Source organism: Phocoena sinus, chromosome 5 (genome assembly GCF_008692025.1).
Source record: "Phocoena sinus isolate mPhoSin1 chromosome 5, mPhoSin1.pri, whole genome shotgun sequence".
Lineage (NCBI taxonomy): Eukaryota > Metazoa > Chordata > Mammalia > Artiodactyla > Phocoenidae > Phocoena > Phocoena sinus.
In genome coordinates this window covers 36,871,766-36,892,100 of record NC_045767.1, presented here as the reverse complement: position 1 = coordinate 36,892,100, position 20,335 = coordinate 36,871,766, and the positions used below count along the sequence as shown (strand labels likewise).

General features: G+C 50.1%; 2 protein-coding genes across 9 annotated transcripts in view; one reads left to right on the top strand and one right to left on the bottom strand.

The window, feature by feature from the left end:
- EVC2 (EvC ciliary complex subunit 2) overlaps window positions 1-5,118 on the bottom strand; it is a 145,843-nt gene extending 140,725 nt beyond the window's left edge. For 2 of the 3 annotated variants that reach the window (XM_032632680.1, XM_032632679.1), the window contains exon 1: window positions 4,839-5,068. In XM_032632680.1, the coding sequence (XP_032488571.1) occupies window positions 4,839-5,039 (201 nt within the window). In that variant the 5' untranslated portion in view covers window positions 5,040-5,068. Of the gene's footprint in view, window positions 1-4,838 lie in introns of all 3 variants that reach the window. The other variant, XM_032632678.1, reaches the window with a different exon arrangement.
- A 2,301-nt stretch (window positions 5,119-7,419) lies between these two features.
- EVC (EvC ciliary complex subunit 1) overlaps window positions 7,420-20,335 on the top strand; it is a 90,944-nt gene continuing 78,028 nt past the window's right edge. For 4 of the 6 annotated variants that reach the window (XM_032632638.1, XM_032632636.1, XM_032632634.1 and 1 more), the window contains exons 1-2: window positions 7,625-7,804; window positions 14,321-14,446. In XM_032632638.1, the coding sequence (XP_032488529.1) occupies window positions 7,625-7,804; window positions 14,321-14,446 (306 nt within the window). Of the gene's footprint in view, window positions 7,805-14,320; window positions 14,447-20,335 lie in introns of all 6 variants that reach the window. The other 2 variants (XM_032632637.1, XM_032632633.1) reach the window with 1 other exon arrangement.

Below are 20,335 nucleotides of genomic sequence, written 5' to 3'. Positions count from 1 at the left end.
TGTTCATGTCTAATCTAATGTTCCCAAACTGGGATAATTTCTAGTCAGAGAAAATTTCCCAAAGCTGTTTTGTAGGACAAGGTGTTCTGTACGTTATTTTTTATGTGGCTGCATATCATTATAAACATAGAAACAACAGTTTAATGTTTCTAAATCTGTCTTCCTTTGATGCTCATAAATTGAATATGCCCTTAGGACCATGTGGGTGTTTTTTCACTGTTATAAACTATAGTGAAATCTGAAAACAAACAAATGAAAAGAAAACGCCAATAGCGATAAATCATGTTACTAGATGCACCAAGATGAATCCCAACAGAGGGCACCCTGCAAAATACCTGCCCAGTCCTCTCTAAATTGCCGAGGTCCTCAAGACAAGGAAAGTGACAGCTACATGTAAAGTGGTGTCCTGGATGGGGTCCTGGGACAGAAAAGGACATTGGGCACAAAAGCTAAGGAAATCCGAATAAACTATGGACTTTTACAATAGCATCTCAAGGTTAGACCATTAACTGTAATAAATGTATCTTACTAATGTAAGACACTAATAGTAGGGGAAACTGTGTATTGAGGGGAATATATATGAATTTTCTTTACCATGTGTACAATTTTTCTAAAGTCAAAAACTGTTCTAAGAACTAAAGTCTGTTAACCAGAAAAGACTAGAATTCATTCGTGAGGTCTCTGGGGCAAACAGTGGTGCCACGGGGCACCCAACTCCTACACGACTGCCTATACGACCCCTGCCCCTGGAACTTTCCATCCATTCTTTCACCCAGGCTTTGCCTCTCGGCAGGCTCTGTGGCAGGTCCCTGACCTCACCGACGGACAGAGGTCCCCTTCCCAACAGATGCTTCCGCTTGATGGGGAGGGGCAGGATCCCAGGTAGCAAATGACTCAGGAAGCCCTCAAGTGCCAGGGACCCTTGGCTGTGGCTCCCTGAGGTCTCACCGGATCCTGGGTCTCACTAGCCTAGGGGAGACTCTCTGGGGGCTCCTTGGCCACCGTGAGCAGCCTGCTCTCCCAGACACCACACCAACTGCCACCTTCAATATCCAGCCTTCCCCTCCCTAGTGATCCCCTTCTCCCAGATGACACAGCTCCTGACAAGGTCACCAGGACCTCTACAAGGCCTCAGTTCACAGCCAGTTCTCCATCCTTATTGCACACAACTCACCAGCAGCATTTGGTATGTGAGCGTATTAGCATCCTATGGCTGCTGTAACAAATCATCACAAACTGAGTGGCTTAAAACAAACACATGTATATTACTGTATGGTTCTGGAGGTTAGGAGTCTGACATGGGTCTCACTGAGCTAAAATCAAAGTGTCTGCAGGGCTGCATTCTTTTCTGGAGGCTGTGGGTAAGCCTCTTCCAGCCTCTAGAGGCAGCCCACACTCCTTAGCTCATGGCCCCTTCCTGCATCTTCCAAGCCAGCAGCAGTGGATTGAGGCCTCCCACTGCATCCCTCTGACCTTCCAATGTCACATCTTCTGACTCTCTCCTGCCTCCCTCTTCCATTTTTAAGGACCCTTGGGATTACCCTGGGACCACCGGGATGTTCCGAGATAACCTCCCTTTTATAAGGTCAGCTGATTAGCAACCTGAACACCACCTGCAATGTTAATCTCCCTTTGCCGTGTGATGTAATACACTCACAGGCTCCAGGGATCAGTATGTGAACATCTTTGGGGAGCCCTCTCTCCCTCTGAAATACTTTCCTCCCTTGACCTGAGGGTCACAGTCTTGGTCTTATCTCCTTTGCTGGATGCCTGGCCCTGGTGTTGCTCCAGGGCTCTGCCCTAAGGCCTCACTCTTCTCAAACCAAACCATACTTACTCCCAAGGGGAACTCAGCCAGGCCCTGTGGGGTTAAAGGCCTGTGTACACTGTCCACTCCTTGATATAGATCTCCAGCTCAGATTCCTCCCCCAGATCAAGACTCACCCATCCACCACTCTCCTGTACATCTCTACCCGGATGCCTCATAGGTACGTCAAACTCAACAAGACCAAATCAGAATTCCTGATTGCCTCTGAGGTTTCTGCATATTAGCTAATGATAGCTCTAGTCCCTCATCTGCTCAGGCCCAAGTCCTTGGTTTCATCCTTCACTCTTCTCTTCCTCTCTCTCAACCCACATCCAATCCCAGCAAATCCCCTGGCTCTACTTTCAAAGTATATCCCCAATCCACAACTTCTCAGCAGCCCTCCACTAACCTCCCTGGCCCATTTCACCTCCATCGTCTGCCTGGTCTCCCACATGCCTCCTCTCTTGGTTTTTCTTTCCACCTCTGCCCTCTATCCTCTACTCCCACACCTGCCATGGGGATGCTTTAAAAAGACGAGTCAGGGCTTCCCTGGTGGCGCAGTGGTTGAGAGTCCGCCTGCCGATGCAGTGCCCCTGTCTCGGAAGATCCCACATGCCGCGGAGCGGCTGGGCCCGTGAGCCATGGCCGCTGAGCCTGCGCGTCCGGAGCCTGTGCTCCGCAACAGGAGAGGCCACAGCAGTGAGAGGCCCGCGTACCGCATAAAAAAAAAAAAAAAAAAAAAAAAAAAGACGATTCAGAGCAAGCCACTTTTCTGCTCAACGCTCACCCATGGCTTCCATCTAACTCAAAATAACAGCCAGTCTTAACCATGGGCCACAGGGCCTTTCCTGATCTGGCCCCTCCTCACCCTCTAGCTTCACCTCATGCCCCTCCTCCCTTCTCCCCCTACCCCTACTCAGGCCACACCAGCCTCCTTACTGGTCCTGGGCCACACTAAGCACTTCCCACCTCTGGCCTTTGTCCTCACTGGGATCTCACTCTGGAAAGTTTTTCTCCAGAAGCACCCATGCCCCTCCCTCATTCCATCCAAGGCTCTGCTCAACTGTCATCTCCTAAAAGTGCCTTCCACCCTGACCACGGCTCTCAAGGTCATCTCTGCCAGTCCACTTTGCCCACTGTATTTCTCTCTACAGCCTGACCACCAACGGCCACACTATAGATTAACACCATTTAGTGTCCTTCTCCTGCCCCAAGAATGCAGGTCTAAGAGCAGAAACTGTCTTGTTCCCTTGTATCTCAAGCACCCAGAACAGTCTGGCACCTAAAGGCCCTTCCATAAACACTCAGAAGCCTCTTGTCCACTCAAGCCTTCACTGTTTCTCTCCTTCTGACAAACTTCCAATAGCACTTTCTGGGATGATGGAAATGCTCTATGGTCTGGGCTGTCCAATATGGGAGCCACTAGCACATGGGGCCATCGGGCACCTGAAACGTTTAAATTCAAACAGCCACAGCGTGGCCGGAGCCAATGTACTGGACACAGCAGTTTTAGAACAACTGGGAAACAGTTGTAAACTGGCTGTTAGCTCGCCCTTTGCAGGAGGGGAGAGACAATAAGTTAATGTGAGCATTTGGGTTCCAGTTTTCAAAGCACTCTTTTGTAGAGCCTAGCATCCATGTAAATGTTCTGGCATTGGCTTCCCAAAGGAAAGATCAGGCGAGGACAGGTGAGTGAGCTCTGAACGGGACAGCCATTGTGAGAGCACAGGACAGGCCTGGGGGTTTGGCTCCCTGGGCCTTGGTTTTCTCATCAGCAAAATGGGCCAGATACTTCCCACCACACCAGACAGGAGCAAGTGAAAGGACCTTGTGAAAATGTTCATCACGAGCTTTATAAAAGCTCAGTAAATAGACACAGCATTATTACTTTGTCTTCTCTAGTGAAAACCTAAGAACTAATCATAGACAGTGAAGGGAATCTCATTTAAGAGACCTAAAAATCTGTAGCAAGTGTAGCAGGCACCCCGGGGTCTACAGGTAGAAAACTCAACAGGACAAGAGGAACCAGGCCCTGGGGGAGGCCTGGGAGGACCACAGGGCAGCGATGGGCCAGACCACTGGACAGACATTCCTGAGAACAGAAGCCTGGATTTGCAACAGGGGTCAGGGTGGAAAGGGGATATAAGTGGCGAGCGGGGGGCGGGGCAGAGTGGTCAGGTGTCTACCATGGGCAGGTCACCTAGAGGTGGGGGGAGGAATGGATGGGAAATTAGGGTGTGAGGGTGACCCAGAGGAAACAACCATCAAAGGCCAGAGGCTGAGGGGTGGGGACTGAACCTAGTGGATGCAGCCGGGTGGGCAAGGGAGTGGGGAGCAGACATCAGAACTGATTAGGAGGAAAAGGCAGGGGGACTGGTGACCAGATTTGGCAGAGGGAGAGGGGAAATCTAGGGTGACAGCCAGAGCTCTGTGCCCTCCCAAGTTAGGGACCACACAGGAAGGGGCAGGGTGAAGTGGGAAGTGGCTAAATTTGCAGTCACAGGAAACCCCAACAATAGTGCCTTTTATCAACTGCTACACTCTCCCGAAGCGCTCACCTGTGTAAGATGCGCTACCTACATTCCTGAGCTCATCTAAACTCACATCGACCCTCTGGGGTGGACCCTGCAACAGTTACAGATCAGGAGACCGAGGCACGAGAAGTGAAGCTACCTGCCCTAGGTCACAGAGCTCTTAGGTTGCTTAGTGGGATCGACCCGGCCTCTGGCAAGGTCCAAACCCACAGCCACCAGCCACACCCCTGTCTCCACCTTTCCAGGGAGTTTTCTGGCCACAAGCGTTAAGGAACACGGGTTGCATCCTACTCAGATCCCGCCCTCCCTTTAGGGTAATTTCCCTAACCCGAAGGGGCCTCCCCGCCGCGGGTACAGGGTGAAGCCAAACTTCCCAATTCAGTCCCGCCCTCCCTTTAGGGTAATTTCCCTAACCCGAAGGGGCCTACCCCCCGCGGGTATAGGGTGAAGCCAAACTTCCCAACTCAGTCCCGAGACTGGGGGCAGGCCCTCCTTACCTCCGCGGTCTGCTCGGGCCCCACCCCGGGAGCCGAGCGGGGATCCTGGGGAGGCTGGGCACCGAAGGGGCGCCGGAGGGGCCCCGGGTCCGCGGGGAGCCGGCCTTGGTCCCCGGACCCCGCGGGCAGCGCCAGGGCGGCAGCCAGGAGGCCCCCGGCCAGAACCCACATGGCGCGCCCCCGGGCGCCCGCCGAGCCCATCGCCAGCCAGGGACGCGAGACCCCAGACGTGGCTGGGGAAGGCCGAGTTGGAGCAGCTTCCGGACCCCAGGCCCGCCCCGCCGCCGAGCATGCTCAGTGAGAGCCTCCGCGGAAAGTTTTCTGGAACAGACACAGGCATCTGGGGCTTGGCGGGACCGGAGGAGGCTGAGGACCAAGACCGGCGTGGGAGGGAGGGAGCCAGGCTGGCGCGGCGGGCGCTGGGCAGCCACACTTGAGTTTGATCGCGCCCCAGCCGGGGGTCTCTACCAAAATCAGATTGGGTGACCCCTTCTTCCAAAGATTTCAAGGGCTCCAAGCGCCCCTCCATTAATGCCTCCTCCGTTCTCTAAGTCTCAGCTCAGACTCACCTGCTCCAGCAAGGCTTCCCTGACACAACACACACCGCGCTGAATCTGGAGTCTGCCCAAGCCCACCAGCCCCCTATTAGAGAGCTGTTGAAACTTTTGGAGAGGCAGGGTCATGGGGACACAGGACAGCAAGGAGAGGGGCTGGAAGGGAAAAGGCAGCTCAGAGGCTAGAGAGGAAGGCCACTATTCATGTCCTGTTGGGTTCTGTTCAACCCAGTGAGGTTCCTACTGTGTGAACCCTTGCTGTGGATGAGCCCTTGGACATGTCCAAGAAGCCACCCTCACATTCCCCCAGGAGGGAGGAGTGGGCAGGTGGTCAGGACAGCCACTGGGGGACCTCTCTGGGGAACCAAAAATAGGGGAGTTGGTGTCTGGAGCCAGGAGGCAGCAGCTGAGCAAACTCCCAGAACTCTCCATGGCAGCAGGGCTGTTACTACCCTGGGCCCCCAGCGACAGCTTACACCTCTTCACCCTCCTGCAGCCTTCCTGCAGGGCAGCCTGTCATGCTGTCTGCAGCCTCAGGCCAGGAAGCCTGGCACCTGTGCTCCTTCTTACCCTGCCCCTCCGAGGACCGTCCTTTCCTGACTTGACAGGGACAAGGCAGTGGGGTTTGGGAATCTGAGAGTTTATTAGCCAAGCTTTCCACACAGGGTACACTGTCCTTGGGGGTACACAGCATGTGCCAGGAGTGAGACAAGGTCAAAGACTAAATGCTAGCATTAATTCTATTAGTGAGAAATGTAAAGGATGATTTCGATATGCAACCAATTTTATAATAAACATGCAAAGAGCACGACATTTTAAGAAATGAAAGCCTGAGTATCCAAGGAAATAACCAGCGTAAAGTAAGAACTTCCGGTTGCCCTCATACATGTTCCCAGGAGCCTTGGAGCCGCTCCTAAGCAAACATTTAAGAAGCACCGCATGGCAGAGAGTGTGAGTCCTGAAAGCAGACAGACACGGGTGTGAATACATGTGCCCAGTTTCCTATTGCAAGACCTTGAATGAGCCACTTCTCCTGTCTGGCTGTCAGTTTCTTCATCCATAAAAAGTAAATCTAGGTAATCGTTCCCATCTTGCCAACTTGGAAGGAGTGAAGAGGAAATGATTTAAAAAGCCAGGAACTTGAGCTGGACGTCCAGGTCAAGGACACAAAACCCCTCTCTGGATCCCCAGAGATCCCCATGGTACCCCTGCTCTGGCCCTCACAGGGAATTAAGCTCCAAAGGGTAGGGGTGTGAGTGCATTCGTGCGTACATGCACGTGTGTGTGTGTGTGTGTGTGTGTGTGTGTGTACCCCAGCACCCAGAAAGAGAGCTAGCATCAGTAAATGTTGCTTAAAGAAAGAACAGTTGCTGAATTCTTCTGCCTATCTCCCCACATAGCTGTGAAATCCTCACTGGTGGACCTTGTCCTGTTGGTGGCTGCCCTGGTGCTGCTTCAAACAGCAGGGTCTCTGGAAATGCTGAGTGAATGAATGACCACGCAGCATCTCCTGGCTAGCAGGGGCTGAGTGTAACAATCTCCCTACATGTAGTCTTAGAGGAAAGCATTGACCATCCTGGAAGAAAATAGTATTAAAACAGGAGTCTGCAGGCAAACAAGTTCAGAGGCAAGGCCGGACTGTGCGGTCCAAAGGGGGCCAATGGGTAGAGGTCAGGAGCAAGGCTGAGTCAGACTCGCAATGTATCACTTGGTGCTGACCCTGAGCCTCGTCAGGAGGAAGGGCGCGTTAATAGTGCCCATCTCCGAAGGTTGTTAAGAAAGTTACTCGGATCATCAGGCTAAATGCTTAACAAATCCTAAGCACTCAGTAAACAACCAAGCAACACCCTCCTCCCTGGCTGTGGTCCCCTCCCCCTCTGGAAGTCAAGAGGCCCGTGCAAAACAAGACTCTCAAAAGGTCCTCCTGGCTGAGAAGCACGCCTCTGGCCGGGCATGCTCAGTGCAAAGGCAGGGCTGGAGGCGGGGGTGGTTCAAAGTTTTGGGCGGAGGGTCCAGGCTCCTCCCTCCGGCTGGGCAGTGCCGGGAAGCTGGAAGGGGAGCTGGAGGAAGGAGGCTGCACAGGCCGGAGAAGCCGGCGGACCGCGCCGCGCCCCTGGCCCGCCGGGGACCAGGTTCACTGAGGACCTGGCGGGGATGGAGCTCCGAGCGGCGGGAGGGGGCAGCGCGCGGCAGCGGGTGGGATGCGGCGGGCCGGCCGCCTGAGCACCCCCGATGGCCCTTGGCGCGGCGACCTGCAGGAGCGACGCGCGGCTGCAGCTGGGCCGGGACGCGGTGCGGCCGGCGCCCGCGCTGCTGGTCCCCGCCGTGCTGCTGGGCACCGCACTCGGCCTCGGCCTCGGCCTCGGCCTCTGGCTCGGCTGCCGCGCCGCCCGCCCGCGTCCGCCGCACCAGGTGGGTCGGCCGAGCGGGCAACCGGGGTGTGGGGCGCGGGGACGCGGTCTTCCTCGGCCCTGTGGTCCGGGTTTCCATCCCCCTTCTCTGAGCCCATTTGAGCGTGATCTTGGGCATCGCTCGCAAAAGGTCTTGCCCTGGGGGATTCCCCTTCTGCTGCGGGAGGCGGCTGGAGACAGTGATTTCAGGGGGAGCCGGCCAAGTGACAGAAGGGCTCTGGCTTGGAGTTGCCCCGAAGTGTCTGCTCCATCTGACAACGCAGTGTGACCTTAGCTGATGAAGACCTGCAGGCCTCAGTCTCCTCATCTGTAGCCCTAAGCGTTTGGACCTATGGGCGGAGCTCAGCGTGGTGGAAAGGAGGGCAGGGGATTTCCCCGCCCCTGGATGTCCATTCTGCTTCCTCGCTGTGTGCATTACCCAGTTAGCTCCTCCTGAGTCCCAGCTGCTACATTAGCATGCATTCAACATTCGACCACACAGCAAAAGTTTGCCGAGCACCTTCTACTGCCAAGCATGGCCTAGGGGCTTAGACACCACATCAATGTACAGGATAAACCCTGATCCTGCCTCTGGAGGTTCACAGCCTCTGGATGGACAGATTACAAGTAAACACTTGATTATAACACAGCCCCATCATGAGTTGTGTGATGGGGAAATGAAAATGCTAGCATTTATTGAATTCTTGCTGTATGCTGGGTGTTGAGCTACACTTTCTACCTGAAAATGATCTCATTGACTCTGCAAAACAGCTTGTGAGCTTCTTCCATTAATGTCCCCATTTTGCAGATGAGGAAACAGGCACAGAGAGGTTAAAATAACTTGCCAAATGACAGGCGTGTGTGTCTAACCCCAAAGCCACTGTATAGGAGGTGGATGGGATTGGTCACAGGTGGCTGCCTGAAAGGGATTAATGGATGCTTCATATGGCAATTGTTATGGAATCGGATGTTGTGTGGAGGTATCGGGCATACAGCAGGCATTCCATCAGTGGTGGTATGATCACTGTTTTAGGTTCCTGCAGCTTTGACCTCTTTGAGGGATGAAATCTGGTGGGATCTGAGATAAGGTGGTGTGGTTTTGTTCCCCCATTCCTGGCCCACATGAGAAGGGGATGCATCCAGCAGATGTAAGCATCTCACATGGCAGGGGAATTCAGGGCCGTGTCACGCTGCAAAGGGGCGATAAAAGTTAAAATTAACATAGTGCAAGATGCTTGTAGGTAAGTTTGAGGTTGTCACATCCCGCTGGTGATTAAGAGACACTGGCTCCTTGTGTGAAGAGGGAAATAACACGTCAGAGCCTTTCCTGGGTGCCGGGCCCCTTGCCAGGAGTTTGTGGGCATTTGTTTCTATATTCTCACTCCAAGCCTTTGAGTGGGGGGACTGTCAACCTCACTTTCCAGGTGAGGACATCTAGGCTCTGCAAGGTTGTTCTCTGTCCAGGGTCACATGATGAATAAACAGTGGCTGGACTTCAACTGCAGTCTGTCTGAACCCCTAAGTCAGAGTGTTTAGTCATCCGCTACCTGGTAAGGTGGCAGTTGGTATCTGTTTTAGTCTGGGCTGCTATAACATAAATACCATCAACTGGGTAGCTGATAAACAACACAAACTTATTTCTCACAGTTCTGGAGGCCGAGAGTCCAAGATCAGGGTGCCAGCATGGTTGGGTTCTGGCTAAGGTCCTCTTCCAGGTTGCAGATGACTGACTTCTTGCTGTGTCCTCATATGGCGAAGGGACAGGGGAGCTGCTGGGGCCTCTTTTATCAGGGCACTAATCCCATTCATGGGGGGCTCCACCCTCATGACCTAATCACCTCCCAAAGGCCCCACCTCCAAATACCATCACCTTAGGGGTTAGAATTTCAACACATTAACTGAGAGGGAAAGGGACACAAGCATTCAGACCATAGAGTAGCCCATTTCGCAGCTGAGTAAGCTGAGGCTGACAGAGACTCATCAAGCTGTCCGGGTTTCCACAGCTGGTCGGTCACAGCTGCACTAGTCCAGTTGAGGGTGGTGGTGGCTCAGACCAGGTTTGTAGCTATGGAGGGGGCTCTGGCTCAAGGGTAGGGCTGATTGGATTTTCTGATGATTTGGATGTGACCTTTGTAGCACTCCTTTCTAAGTGTCCTCCTTTCCTCCGTCTCCCGCCTCTAGTTTCTATTTCTAAAATAGAAGCAATATGACTATCCTGGTTAAAAACCTCCAGTGGCTCCTGGTTACCTAAACAAGATCACGTCCAGTTTCCTCGCATGGTATATAAAGCGACTGACCTTCCCTGGGACATGGGTGCCCATGCATCCAGCCAGCCAGAATCCCCTTGATCTCCAGATGTTGCTGCACTTCTGCACATCTGTTCTTTGCCTCTTGTTCCACCCATCCTTCAGGACCCAGAAAGAAAACCATGTAGGGAAGTGTTCCCAACCTCAGGCTGGATCAGACACTTCCTCCCTCTTGGGTCCCGGGTACTCTGTTCTCCTCCTGTGATCCAGGTCACCCAGCTCATAATTCTGTCTTGCATCACTTTCCCTTTGTGGTTTCTGTTTTATTTTGTTTATTAGTTTTATTTATTTCATCATTAAAACTTTTTTTTTGCATCAAAGTCACACATTCACATAATTTAAAATGTTCATTTGCAACCATTTCCCACATTTCAGAAGCCATCATATTCGACTCTTGTTCAGCTGGCTATCTTGGTCATTTACTCCTAAATAACCTGCTGACATGGCTGCTTGACTTCCCACCGCGGAAGTGCGCAGTAATTTAACTCACTTTTCTCCCCTCCTTCCTATTTCCACCCTCCCTATCCACCATCACCACCTCCCTATGTGGTTATGGGGTAATTTTGGTGAAATCAGTATTTGGTGTTTTCGCTATTACAATTCTGTAAACATAATTCACTGTCAGCCAAGGATCCGCTGTACTTATGATTACTTTCCTTTTTTGCACAATACTTTGTTTTCCCTGAAATGAATAATTACCCGTTTTTTTCATTTGCTTAGATTCTGTGTACTTACCATCTGTTTAACAGTAAACTTTCCCCCATTTGTCTACATTTTCTTTCAAGACATTTGAATACATTAGGTATTTGATCAGTTTTATCTTCTAGGAAAACTTCTCTCCCAGAAAGCTTCTGAACTCTCCAATATGAGCCGGTTGCCTCTAGACCGTTGCTGTTCTCATAGTGAACCAGAGCAATCTCATCAGCGTGGACTGGGAGCTTGTTAGAAATGCCAGTTCTTGGGCCCCACCCCAGACTCACCGATGAGAATCTCTGGAGGTGGGTCCAGCAAGCTGTGTTTAACAAGCCCTCCCATGGTCTCTTTGTTCTTAAAGTTCGAGAAACAGCTGCTGTAGGCTTTTGCTGTCACCATTGGGACCTCTTGGGGCCATCATGCTGGAACTTCTTCACCTCTCTCCTGGGTTGGACCCTCTTTCAGGATCTCCTACACTGTCTTTATTGGCTAATTTCCTCATTTGGGTGGAGCACATCTTCCAGTAGCTTTCTGAGAAAAGGATAGGTGGAAGTTCTTTTGAGAATTTCTATGTCTGAAAATATCTTTTTTCTATCTTTATACTTAATTTGGTTAGAGTAGTTAAGTTATAGAATTCCAGGTTGGAAATAATTTTCCCCCAGAATTTTGAAGGCATTTTCTCCATTTGTCTTTCAATTTCCATTGTTGATGTTGAGAAATCAGGTTGTATTCTGATCCTTGATATTTTGCATGGTATCTCTTTTTTTTCTTCTGTTCCTCAATAGGATCTTTTCTTTACTCCCAGTATGTGAAATGCACCAGGATGGGTCTTGGTGGAAATCGAATGCTACTTATTGTACTGTGCATTCAGAAGGCCCTTTCAATCTAGAAATTCATTTTCTTGGTTTCTTTAATGACTCTTTTCTTTCTCTATGTTCTGTTGCTTCTTTCAGGAACTCCTATCAGTTTTTGGTTAAATTGGGCCTCTAATTATCTTCCTTCTCTCCTATTTTTGATCTCTTTGTCTTTTTATGCTATTTTCTGGGAGACTTTTCTCAACTTTCTACTTGTAATGAGTTTTTCATATTCTTAATTTTCAAGAGTTCTTTCTGTCCTCAGAATATTCTGTTTTTACTAGCCTGTTCTTATTTTGTGACTGTAAAATCTTCTCTTATCTCTCTGAGGATATTATAATCGTTTGGTTTTAGTTTTCTTTTCCCCATGCAGTGTCTATTTCCTGCCTGCTTTTTCCTTTTGTTTGTTTTGGGGTTTGTCTTTCATATTAGAATCTGTCCTGAAATGGCTGGTGACCCTTGACCTCCAGGCCATTTTTAATTGCGGAGCAAAAAATCTGATACTCCTCCTTGGGTGACTGAGGTTTTCCTCCTGGAGTCTTTACTGTACAGTGATTGGACCGGGTCCTTCCCTGCAGAAGCCTTGTGCTGGTCAGCTATGGCTGCTAAACAAACAACCCCCAAATCTCTGGCTTCATCTAACCTTGCCTGCCCCACCCCCAACTGCTCCAGACACATGGGCTTCCCTGGACATGCTGAGCATGCTTGTGCCTCAGGGCCTTTGCACTTGCTGTGCCCTCACCCTGAAATGCTTGTCCCTGTGATATCTGAATGGCTTGCTCTCTCACTTCCATCCAGTTTCTTTTCAAATGTCACCTTGTCAAAGAGGCCTTCGCACTTGCTGTACCCTCACCCTGAAATGCTTGTCCCTGTGATATCTGAATGGCTTGCTCTCTCACTTCCATCCAGTTTCTTTTCAAATGTCACCTTGTCCAAGAGGCCTTCCCCTCCCATCACTCTCCATTCCCCCATCCTCCATTGACTTTCCCTATAGCACTTACACCTCCGACACACTATATATTTATTTCTTTGTTTGCTTATGTCTCTCTTCTATCACTAGAATGTAAACTCCATGAAGGCAGCAGCTTTGTTCGTTTTGTTCATTACTCTATTCCCAGTGACTAGATTAAGGCTTGACACTGAGTAGATGCTCTATAATAGTTGGTGACTAGCTCAATGACAAACTGGTGATATATCCTCGGTTCAAGATTATATCCATGAGCAGCCAGTGGTCAAAGAGAGGCTTGGTAAGTGTCTCTGGTATAATAGGATTTTCAGTACAGTAGATAATTATGTTCTATAAAATCAGGGCAAACGTAGGATTAGCAAATACTGAAGCATTGCTCCCAGGGGAGATGCAGGGTTTTGTCTCTACAAGATCCTGGTCACAATATTTTCATTACCCAATCAATACGTGTGTTTCTCTGTGTTTCTGTTTAAAGATGCCTCATTTAACATGGTTGATTCATTAACCTTGAACTCACAGCCAACAGCACTATAACTCATGCCTGAACAAAGGGAATCTAATACATACATTTTCTCCATAAGGCACATCACAGCCTTCTTGTCCTTAGAAACACTAGACAGCACGTAGGGGTCATTTTCAACAAAATCACCAACAAACATGCTAAAAAAGAATGGTACTAAATAGAACATGGAAAGGACACTTGTTTGCAGTATGAGCTCAGACAAGAAAGTAGAGTGTGGCCTTGTTCAGTCTCATTTGGAAACTGCACATCGGGCAATTCACATTTTTCACATTTCTGCTCGTGTCCAGGAAGGACCGCAAATGCACCCCAAGTGTCGGTTTGGGGGATTACAAATAAATGTACCAAGTAGGCAAATTTGCAAATACAGAATCCACAAATAATGAGCGTAAACTGTAGCTCACAACAGAAACTATTCTATAGTTTAAGGTTACCTAAGATATTTTCTTAAAAATTATCCAGTCACATTATAGGAAGTAACAGGAATTTTAATATTTATGTGTCATTCTCCATGTTAAGCTGTTACCCCACCCCAAGGAGCTCATAGGCTACAGGAGCTGGGGAAGTGGGGACCAACTCAGAAAAACGATGGAATGAGCTTTTTTAAAATTAATTAATTAATTAACTGATTTATTTTTGGCTGCGTTGTGTCTTCGTTGCTGCATGCGGGCTTTCTCTAGTTGCAGTGAGCAGGGACTGCTCTTCATTGCAATGCACGGGCTTCAGTAGTTGTGGCATGCGGGCTCAGCAGTTGTGGCTGGTGGGCTCAGTAGTTGTGGTTCGCGGGCTCTAGAGTGCAGGCTATAGTAGTTGTGGCACACGGGCTTAGTTGCTCTGCGGCATGTGAGATCTTCCTGGCCCGGGGCTCGAACCCATGTGCCCTGAATTGGCAGGTGGATTCTTAACCACTGCACCACCAAGGAAGCCCTGGAATGAGCTTTGATCCAAGTATTGCCTCCAGGTCCTGAGGACACACTGAGATGGGGCTTTGGGGCTTGTCAGGAGGGTGACACCTGGACAGTCTTGAAGGATGTGGGCCTGACTCCAGGTGGAGGGAAACACTGCACACAGAGGGCCAGGCCCGGAGCAGAGATGAGCAGCCATGATGGCTGGGGGTGGGGAGTAGATGGCTAATGTCACAGGGGCACTAGGCTGACCAATTTCAATGTGTTCCCCCCACCCCACCTTTGGATTTTAGAAAGATGACTCTCAGAGTCTGCTCAAGAATTTGGAGCCTAACGTTCAGACGCCGTCGGAAACCGGCTCCCCATCCAGGAGGAGGAAGAGAGAAGCACTGACTTCAAAGGATGAGGAGGTTCTGAACGTAAGCTGGGTGTTTGGGGTGCATTGGAAGAGACTCACACTGGGTGTCCTGTGCCCTACCTGGATTTCATCCAGAGGAGCCCCAACAGATCTCATGTCCCAGTAGGCTTCTTTTTGAGGTATAATTTACATAGAAAAAATGCACAGATTTTAAGCTTACAGTTTAATGAGTGACAAGTGTATACACCCCTGTAACCAAGACCCCAATCGGGAACGTTCCTTTACTCCGGGAAGTTCTCTAGTGCCCCTTTCATAGGCAGCCACTGCTGTGATTTCCATCGCCATGATTGGTTTTGCTGTTCTAGAATTTTACATGAATACAATCATGTGCTTTCCTGTGCCTGCTGATCCCGGTCGTCGCTGCACTTGTCCCTTTTAATTGCTCAGCCTGCTGTGGGGATGTGTCACAGTGTGGGTTGTTTTCCAGTGCTTGGCTGTTCTGAACAAGGCTTCTGTGAATGTTTGTGTGTAAGTTTGTTTGTTTTCATTTTGTTTTATTTCTTTTAAGTAAATATCTAGGAGTGGGAGTTCTGGGCCTCTGATGGAGATGTTAAAAGATGGGTGCTCCCTGTACCTTCCTCGTTGCTCCTCTCCCCGCTCCATCCAGCCTGAATCAGCCCATAGGGCATCACTTCCTGCATAAGCTCCATGGATGGAGAGGGCGTTTCTTCCAAAGATGTGTTCTTTCTAGTCACTTCCTGGTCCCTAGAAAGGACCAGACTCCAGTCATTTGCCCATTTGACTCCAGCCTCAATTGCCCAAAGGTGAATATAGACATCTAGGTAGGTAGGTAGGTGGAGAGAGAGAGAAAGAGAGAGAGAGGTGCTGGGAAAAGGGGGAAGACTGGAACCAAGTTTCTTATTTAGCCTCTACTGAATTCCAGGCATTTCCACGTGTCATTTTTGAGTCATGTAAACACTCGTGTGAATTCTGTCATGCAATCCTCTCAGCACCCCATGATGTAGACCTTGTTTTTTTGCCCATTTTCCAGATGGGGAAACTGAGGCTCGTGGAGCCAGGTCACTGTCCTCAGTCACGTAGCTGAGATTTGGGCCTGGGGGTGTTCAGCTCCTGCCCGGGAGGGCTGCTTCCCCACAGCCCGCAGCCTCTGACACTCAGTCATGTTCTGTGACTTCTGCTTACCAATCAAGGAAAGTGCGTTGTGTATTCTAAAACAAATTTCACCAAAAAGTTGTAAATGAATAGGAAAAGCTTCTAGTTAAGCTGAAAATTCAGTGTTCGAGTCACCCCCCTGTCTGTACTTCCCAAGGGTTCTGGAGACAGGGCTTCCCTTCCCCACGCTGGGCCAGACCCCGTGGAGCAATCAGCTGCCCTCCCAGGGCTGAGACGTGGGGAGCTGGAGAGGAAGAGAGAGCGCCTGGCTGTTCCCGGAGATGAGTCCTCCCTTCCTTGTCTGTGCTGTGTGTCTCGAGCTCACACTCCCAGCCTCTCTGTTTCCAGGTGCTTGTCTTTCCATGTGTGTGTGTCTATGTGTGTATCAGTGCATCTCGCTGCATGTCCATCTCTGTTTTTGTGTATCTCTCTCCGTGTGCATCTCTGTGGGCCTGTGTGTGAGAGTGTGACAGTGTAGCTTTGTGATGTCTCCCTGTCTTAGTTTCTCTCTCTCCCTCATCTATCCCTATGCCTCTGTTCCCCTCACCCCATAGGATTAAAACCCTGCTCACAGCAATGAAAACATACGTCCACGCAAAAACATGTGCACAAATGTTCCTGACAGCCCTAATCACAATAGCCAAAACGTGGAAACCCAAATGTCCATCAGCTGACGAATGAATGAACAGAATGTGGTCCTTCCATACAATGGAATACTGTTCAGCCACAAAAACAGCATGAATGAAACTTGAAAATAGTATGCTAACTGAAAGAAGCCAGTCACAAAGGACCACATGTTATAGGATTCCATTCATCCGAAATGTCCAGAACAGGTAAACTTACAGACACCAAAAGTAGATTGGTGGTCGCTTAGGGTGGGGCGGGGAATGGAAGGGGTAGGGGTAAGAGCTAAAGGGTACAGGTTTCCTACTGAGATGATAAAAATGTTCTAAAACTGACTGTGGTAATGGTTGCACATATCCGTGGATATACCAAAAAGTATTCAATTTACATGGTTCAGCTGCATAAATTATATCTCAATAAACCTATTTGAAAAAAAAACCTTCTCACAGAGAGGGCAGCCTCAGATACGATACAAACAACGTTGGCTTTGGGATCCAGGATCCTGGAACCCAGGCCCAGCTCTGCCACCTGTGTGCTGTTGGGCAAGAGAAATAACCTCTCTGGGCCTCAGTGTTCTCAGTTTTGTGTTGACAGTAGTGGTGGCGGCCCCACAGGGTCACCCATGAATCAACTCTGTGAGCACTCCCACCACAGAATGAGTCAGTCTTTGCCGGGGAGCCAAGTCTCTCCACCTCCCCAGAAGTCTATCTAAGCCATTTCTTCCACCTAGTAATGTTTTACCTGTTAACCATTAGCTGTGCCTCGCCGATGCCCATTATCAAGCTAATAATTGCCAAGAGTTAAGTTAAAGGTCTGCCCGTTCCAGTGACCGGCTTTGCCAAAATGCCCCTGCCCTCTGCAGGCTGAGCTTGTCAAGGAATGAGGACAGGGCTGATTTTGACAGGGCAAGTTGAGCTGTAACTCTGACATCCTCCAATGCCCAGAAAACCAAGGCATGTGGGGTCCACGGCACTCCTTGCATGAACTCTATTTTGATAAATAACTCATGTTAGCCACAAACAAACAAAATTCCAGAAGGCTCTGAGGCATGCTACTCTCCAGCCTCCTCCTGTCCTTTGGCTGTGGAGGAGGGAGGGTGCATACCTCCCCTCTGGAGGTATTTGTGCATTTGCTGCAAAGAGCACCTTTTGTCAGAGAGTGAAATGGCTTTTCTTTTCCTACAATTATGTTTTAGCCAATTTTCAGAATAACCACACTGCTTTAGCTGAAGAAGTTTTCCATTGTAAATTTGCACTACAGCCAATTTTCTGAATAATTGTGTTGCTATGGTTGGGGAGATGATCAGACTTTGGAGGACTTCTGAACTTAACAAGAAGAGCCGTGAAAAACTAAAAACAGCCAGGCTCCCGGTTCCCAGGTTCTGCTTCTGTCCATCTCAGGTGGACCCCTGTGTCTATATTCTTTGCTTCCTGTATTATATTTTTCCCCTGAAATGCAATGTTTGTTTGGTGTCTCCTCTTTAGAAGATGCACTCCTGGAAGGCAGAGACCAAGCCTTCCTCTCATTTTCTACCCCTTTCATTCCGTCCTTTCTTTTCACCTCTGTTTGGAAGGAGTTTAAAAATGCACAGTGCGGTCTTCCCTGGTGGCGCAGTGGTTGAGAGTCCGCCTGCCGATGCAGGGGACGCGGGTTCGTGCCCCGGTCCGGGAAGATCCCACATGCCGCGGAGCGGCTGGGCCCGTGAGCCATGGCCGCTGAGACTGCGCATCCGGAGCCTGTGCTCCGCAACGGGAGAGGCCACAACAGTGAGAGGCCCGCGTATCGCAAAAAAAAAAAAAAAAAATGCGCAGTGCTCTTTCTGCTTGTGCACCGTTCTTTGAAAAAGTGTGTTTCCACTGGACCATCAGCCAGGGCCGACTTCATAGGTGGACATGCCCTATGGTCACACAGACCCCGTGCCCAGTCACCACGCCCCCTTCTCCCCCCGCCCCCCGCCAGTTTCTGGACTCTGCTGTCTTGAAATTCTTAATCATTTTGACTAAGACCCACCCGCCCTGCCGCTGTTTTCATTTTGCACGGGGCCCCACAGATTATGTCACCCGTTCTGAAGTCAGCCTTTTTGGTCTTACTGCCACGCTTTGCTGTTGTACCAGTTCCCCAGCTAAGAGAGTGGGACTGGCTGCTGGCAGTTGGGGACGGACCTTGCTCTGCTCCCTCGGATCCAAGGAAAGCCAGGAAGGGTTTTAAGCCAGGAAGTGATGGGAATTGTATGTTTTTTGATGGCCACGGGGGGAGAATGGGTTGGAAAGTGTCCACCTCGGAGCCTTCCTTTTGCCTTTCCATAAAATGAGCCTGATTATGATAGCACCAACCTCCCCAAGCTGACTGTCGTGTGATAAGGAAATGAGCAAACACGCGTCAAGTGCCAGCACATAGTAGGCCCTCAATACATGGATGGGGAGCCAGGGAAGAGGCTGTTGCTGCCCCTTGGGGTAAATATAATGGTGGCTTGGGCCAGGGCTGTGGATTTGAGAGATGTTTAGGAGGTTAAGTTGGTGGGATTTGTGGTCGATTGGATGTGGCAGATATGGGAGCGACAAGTATCTCAGGATCCAGCTTGTGTCCCTGGGGCGTGGTGAAGCATGACTCTTCCTCTTGTTCTCATTTGTGTCATGTCGAAGAAGATGGATGGTGTCAGCTGAAGAGGAGGGACTCTGGAGCCAGGGAATTTGATTCAAATCCTGATTCTGACATTTAATAGCTGTGTCACCTTGGGCGCACAGCTCAGCCTCTCTGTGTCATCTTCCCCATCTGGGAAATGGCAGGGTCCTTGGAAGTTTAAGGATGGATAGATGGACATATGAATGGTCCTTAAGTTTAAGGACCACATGTTGGTGGTCTTTCCCCATTCTTGTCATCTAAATCTGTTTTTGCGAGTCCGAAGAGAGAGATAGACATGACAAGAACTGGGGCCCTTGCCCCAGAGCTTCCCCCCTGCCCTGCTCAGAAGGGCACACGGCGACACCCTCTCAGGAGATGTATACGGGCCACGTCACGGGCTCTGTCAGGTGCTGTTTCAACGTCACACAATGTGAGGAAGCCATAAATTCTTCTGCTTTCCTCGTGATAGGATATGTAATTCCAAGGAGAACTCAGCAATCAGAAATCAGTCATTTGTTATGGAGTTCTTTTTTTTAAGATATAGTTGCAAAGCATTGGAATCGATGTGGATGCAGTTTTCACCTGCCAGCCAGTTCAGAATTGCTGAGTAGAGATTCCTCCCGGCCTGGAGTGCTGGGTTCCTGAACTGCTGCCCGCTCAACTTCATTCACCCGCTGGTTGTGGCCAAGCATTTATTCAGCACCGACCGTGCAAAGTGCAGGGGCGACCCTGACAGGAGAGCGATACGGAAAGGATGTGGGGCCTTTCTATATCGTGTGGAGCTGGCACGAATCAGTCCATCCAGCTGCGGTTGGGGAGATGATCCCTGAGCAGTGTTGGTGGCTCTTTACTACCGTGACTTATAGCTGTCCATTGCCTCACTTCTGCTGTGTTCCAGCAGCTCTGCTGGGAGCTTTATCCACACCGTCCTTGGGGGCAGATGCGCTACCTGCTTACTGCCTAGGAACACTGAGGCTCAGAAAAGTGAAAAGACCTGTCCAACCACTATTTTTTTTTTTTTTTTTTTTGCGGTACACGGGCCTCTCACCATTGTGGCCTCTCCCGTTGCGGAGCACAGGCTCCGGACGCGCAGGCCAGCGGCCATGGCTCACGGGCCCAGCAGCTCCGCAGCATGTGGGATCCTCCTGGACCGGGGCACGAACCCGTGTCCCCTGCACCGGCAGGCGGACTCTCAACCACTGCGCCACCAGGGAAGTCCCCACCACTACTTTTCATTTAAGGGTCTAATCAAAAGCCTTGCATGCATATTGCCACACGTAAGTGCTTATACGCCTGGCAATGCTAAAAATATATGGTTCCTTGTTCCACCAAAAAGTGGTTCACAAGTTTTAGGAAAACTTTTGGTGTTGTCAGGTTATTTAAATCCTTACTTCTTCCAAAGCTGAACGCTTGGAATTAAATGAATAATGTGCTATTTAACATTGGTCCATTTGCCCACCCACCATCTGTACATCTACCCCTCCCACACCCATCCCTACACCCATCTATCCATCCATCCACCTGCCCATTC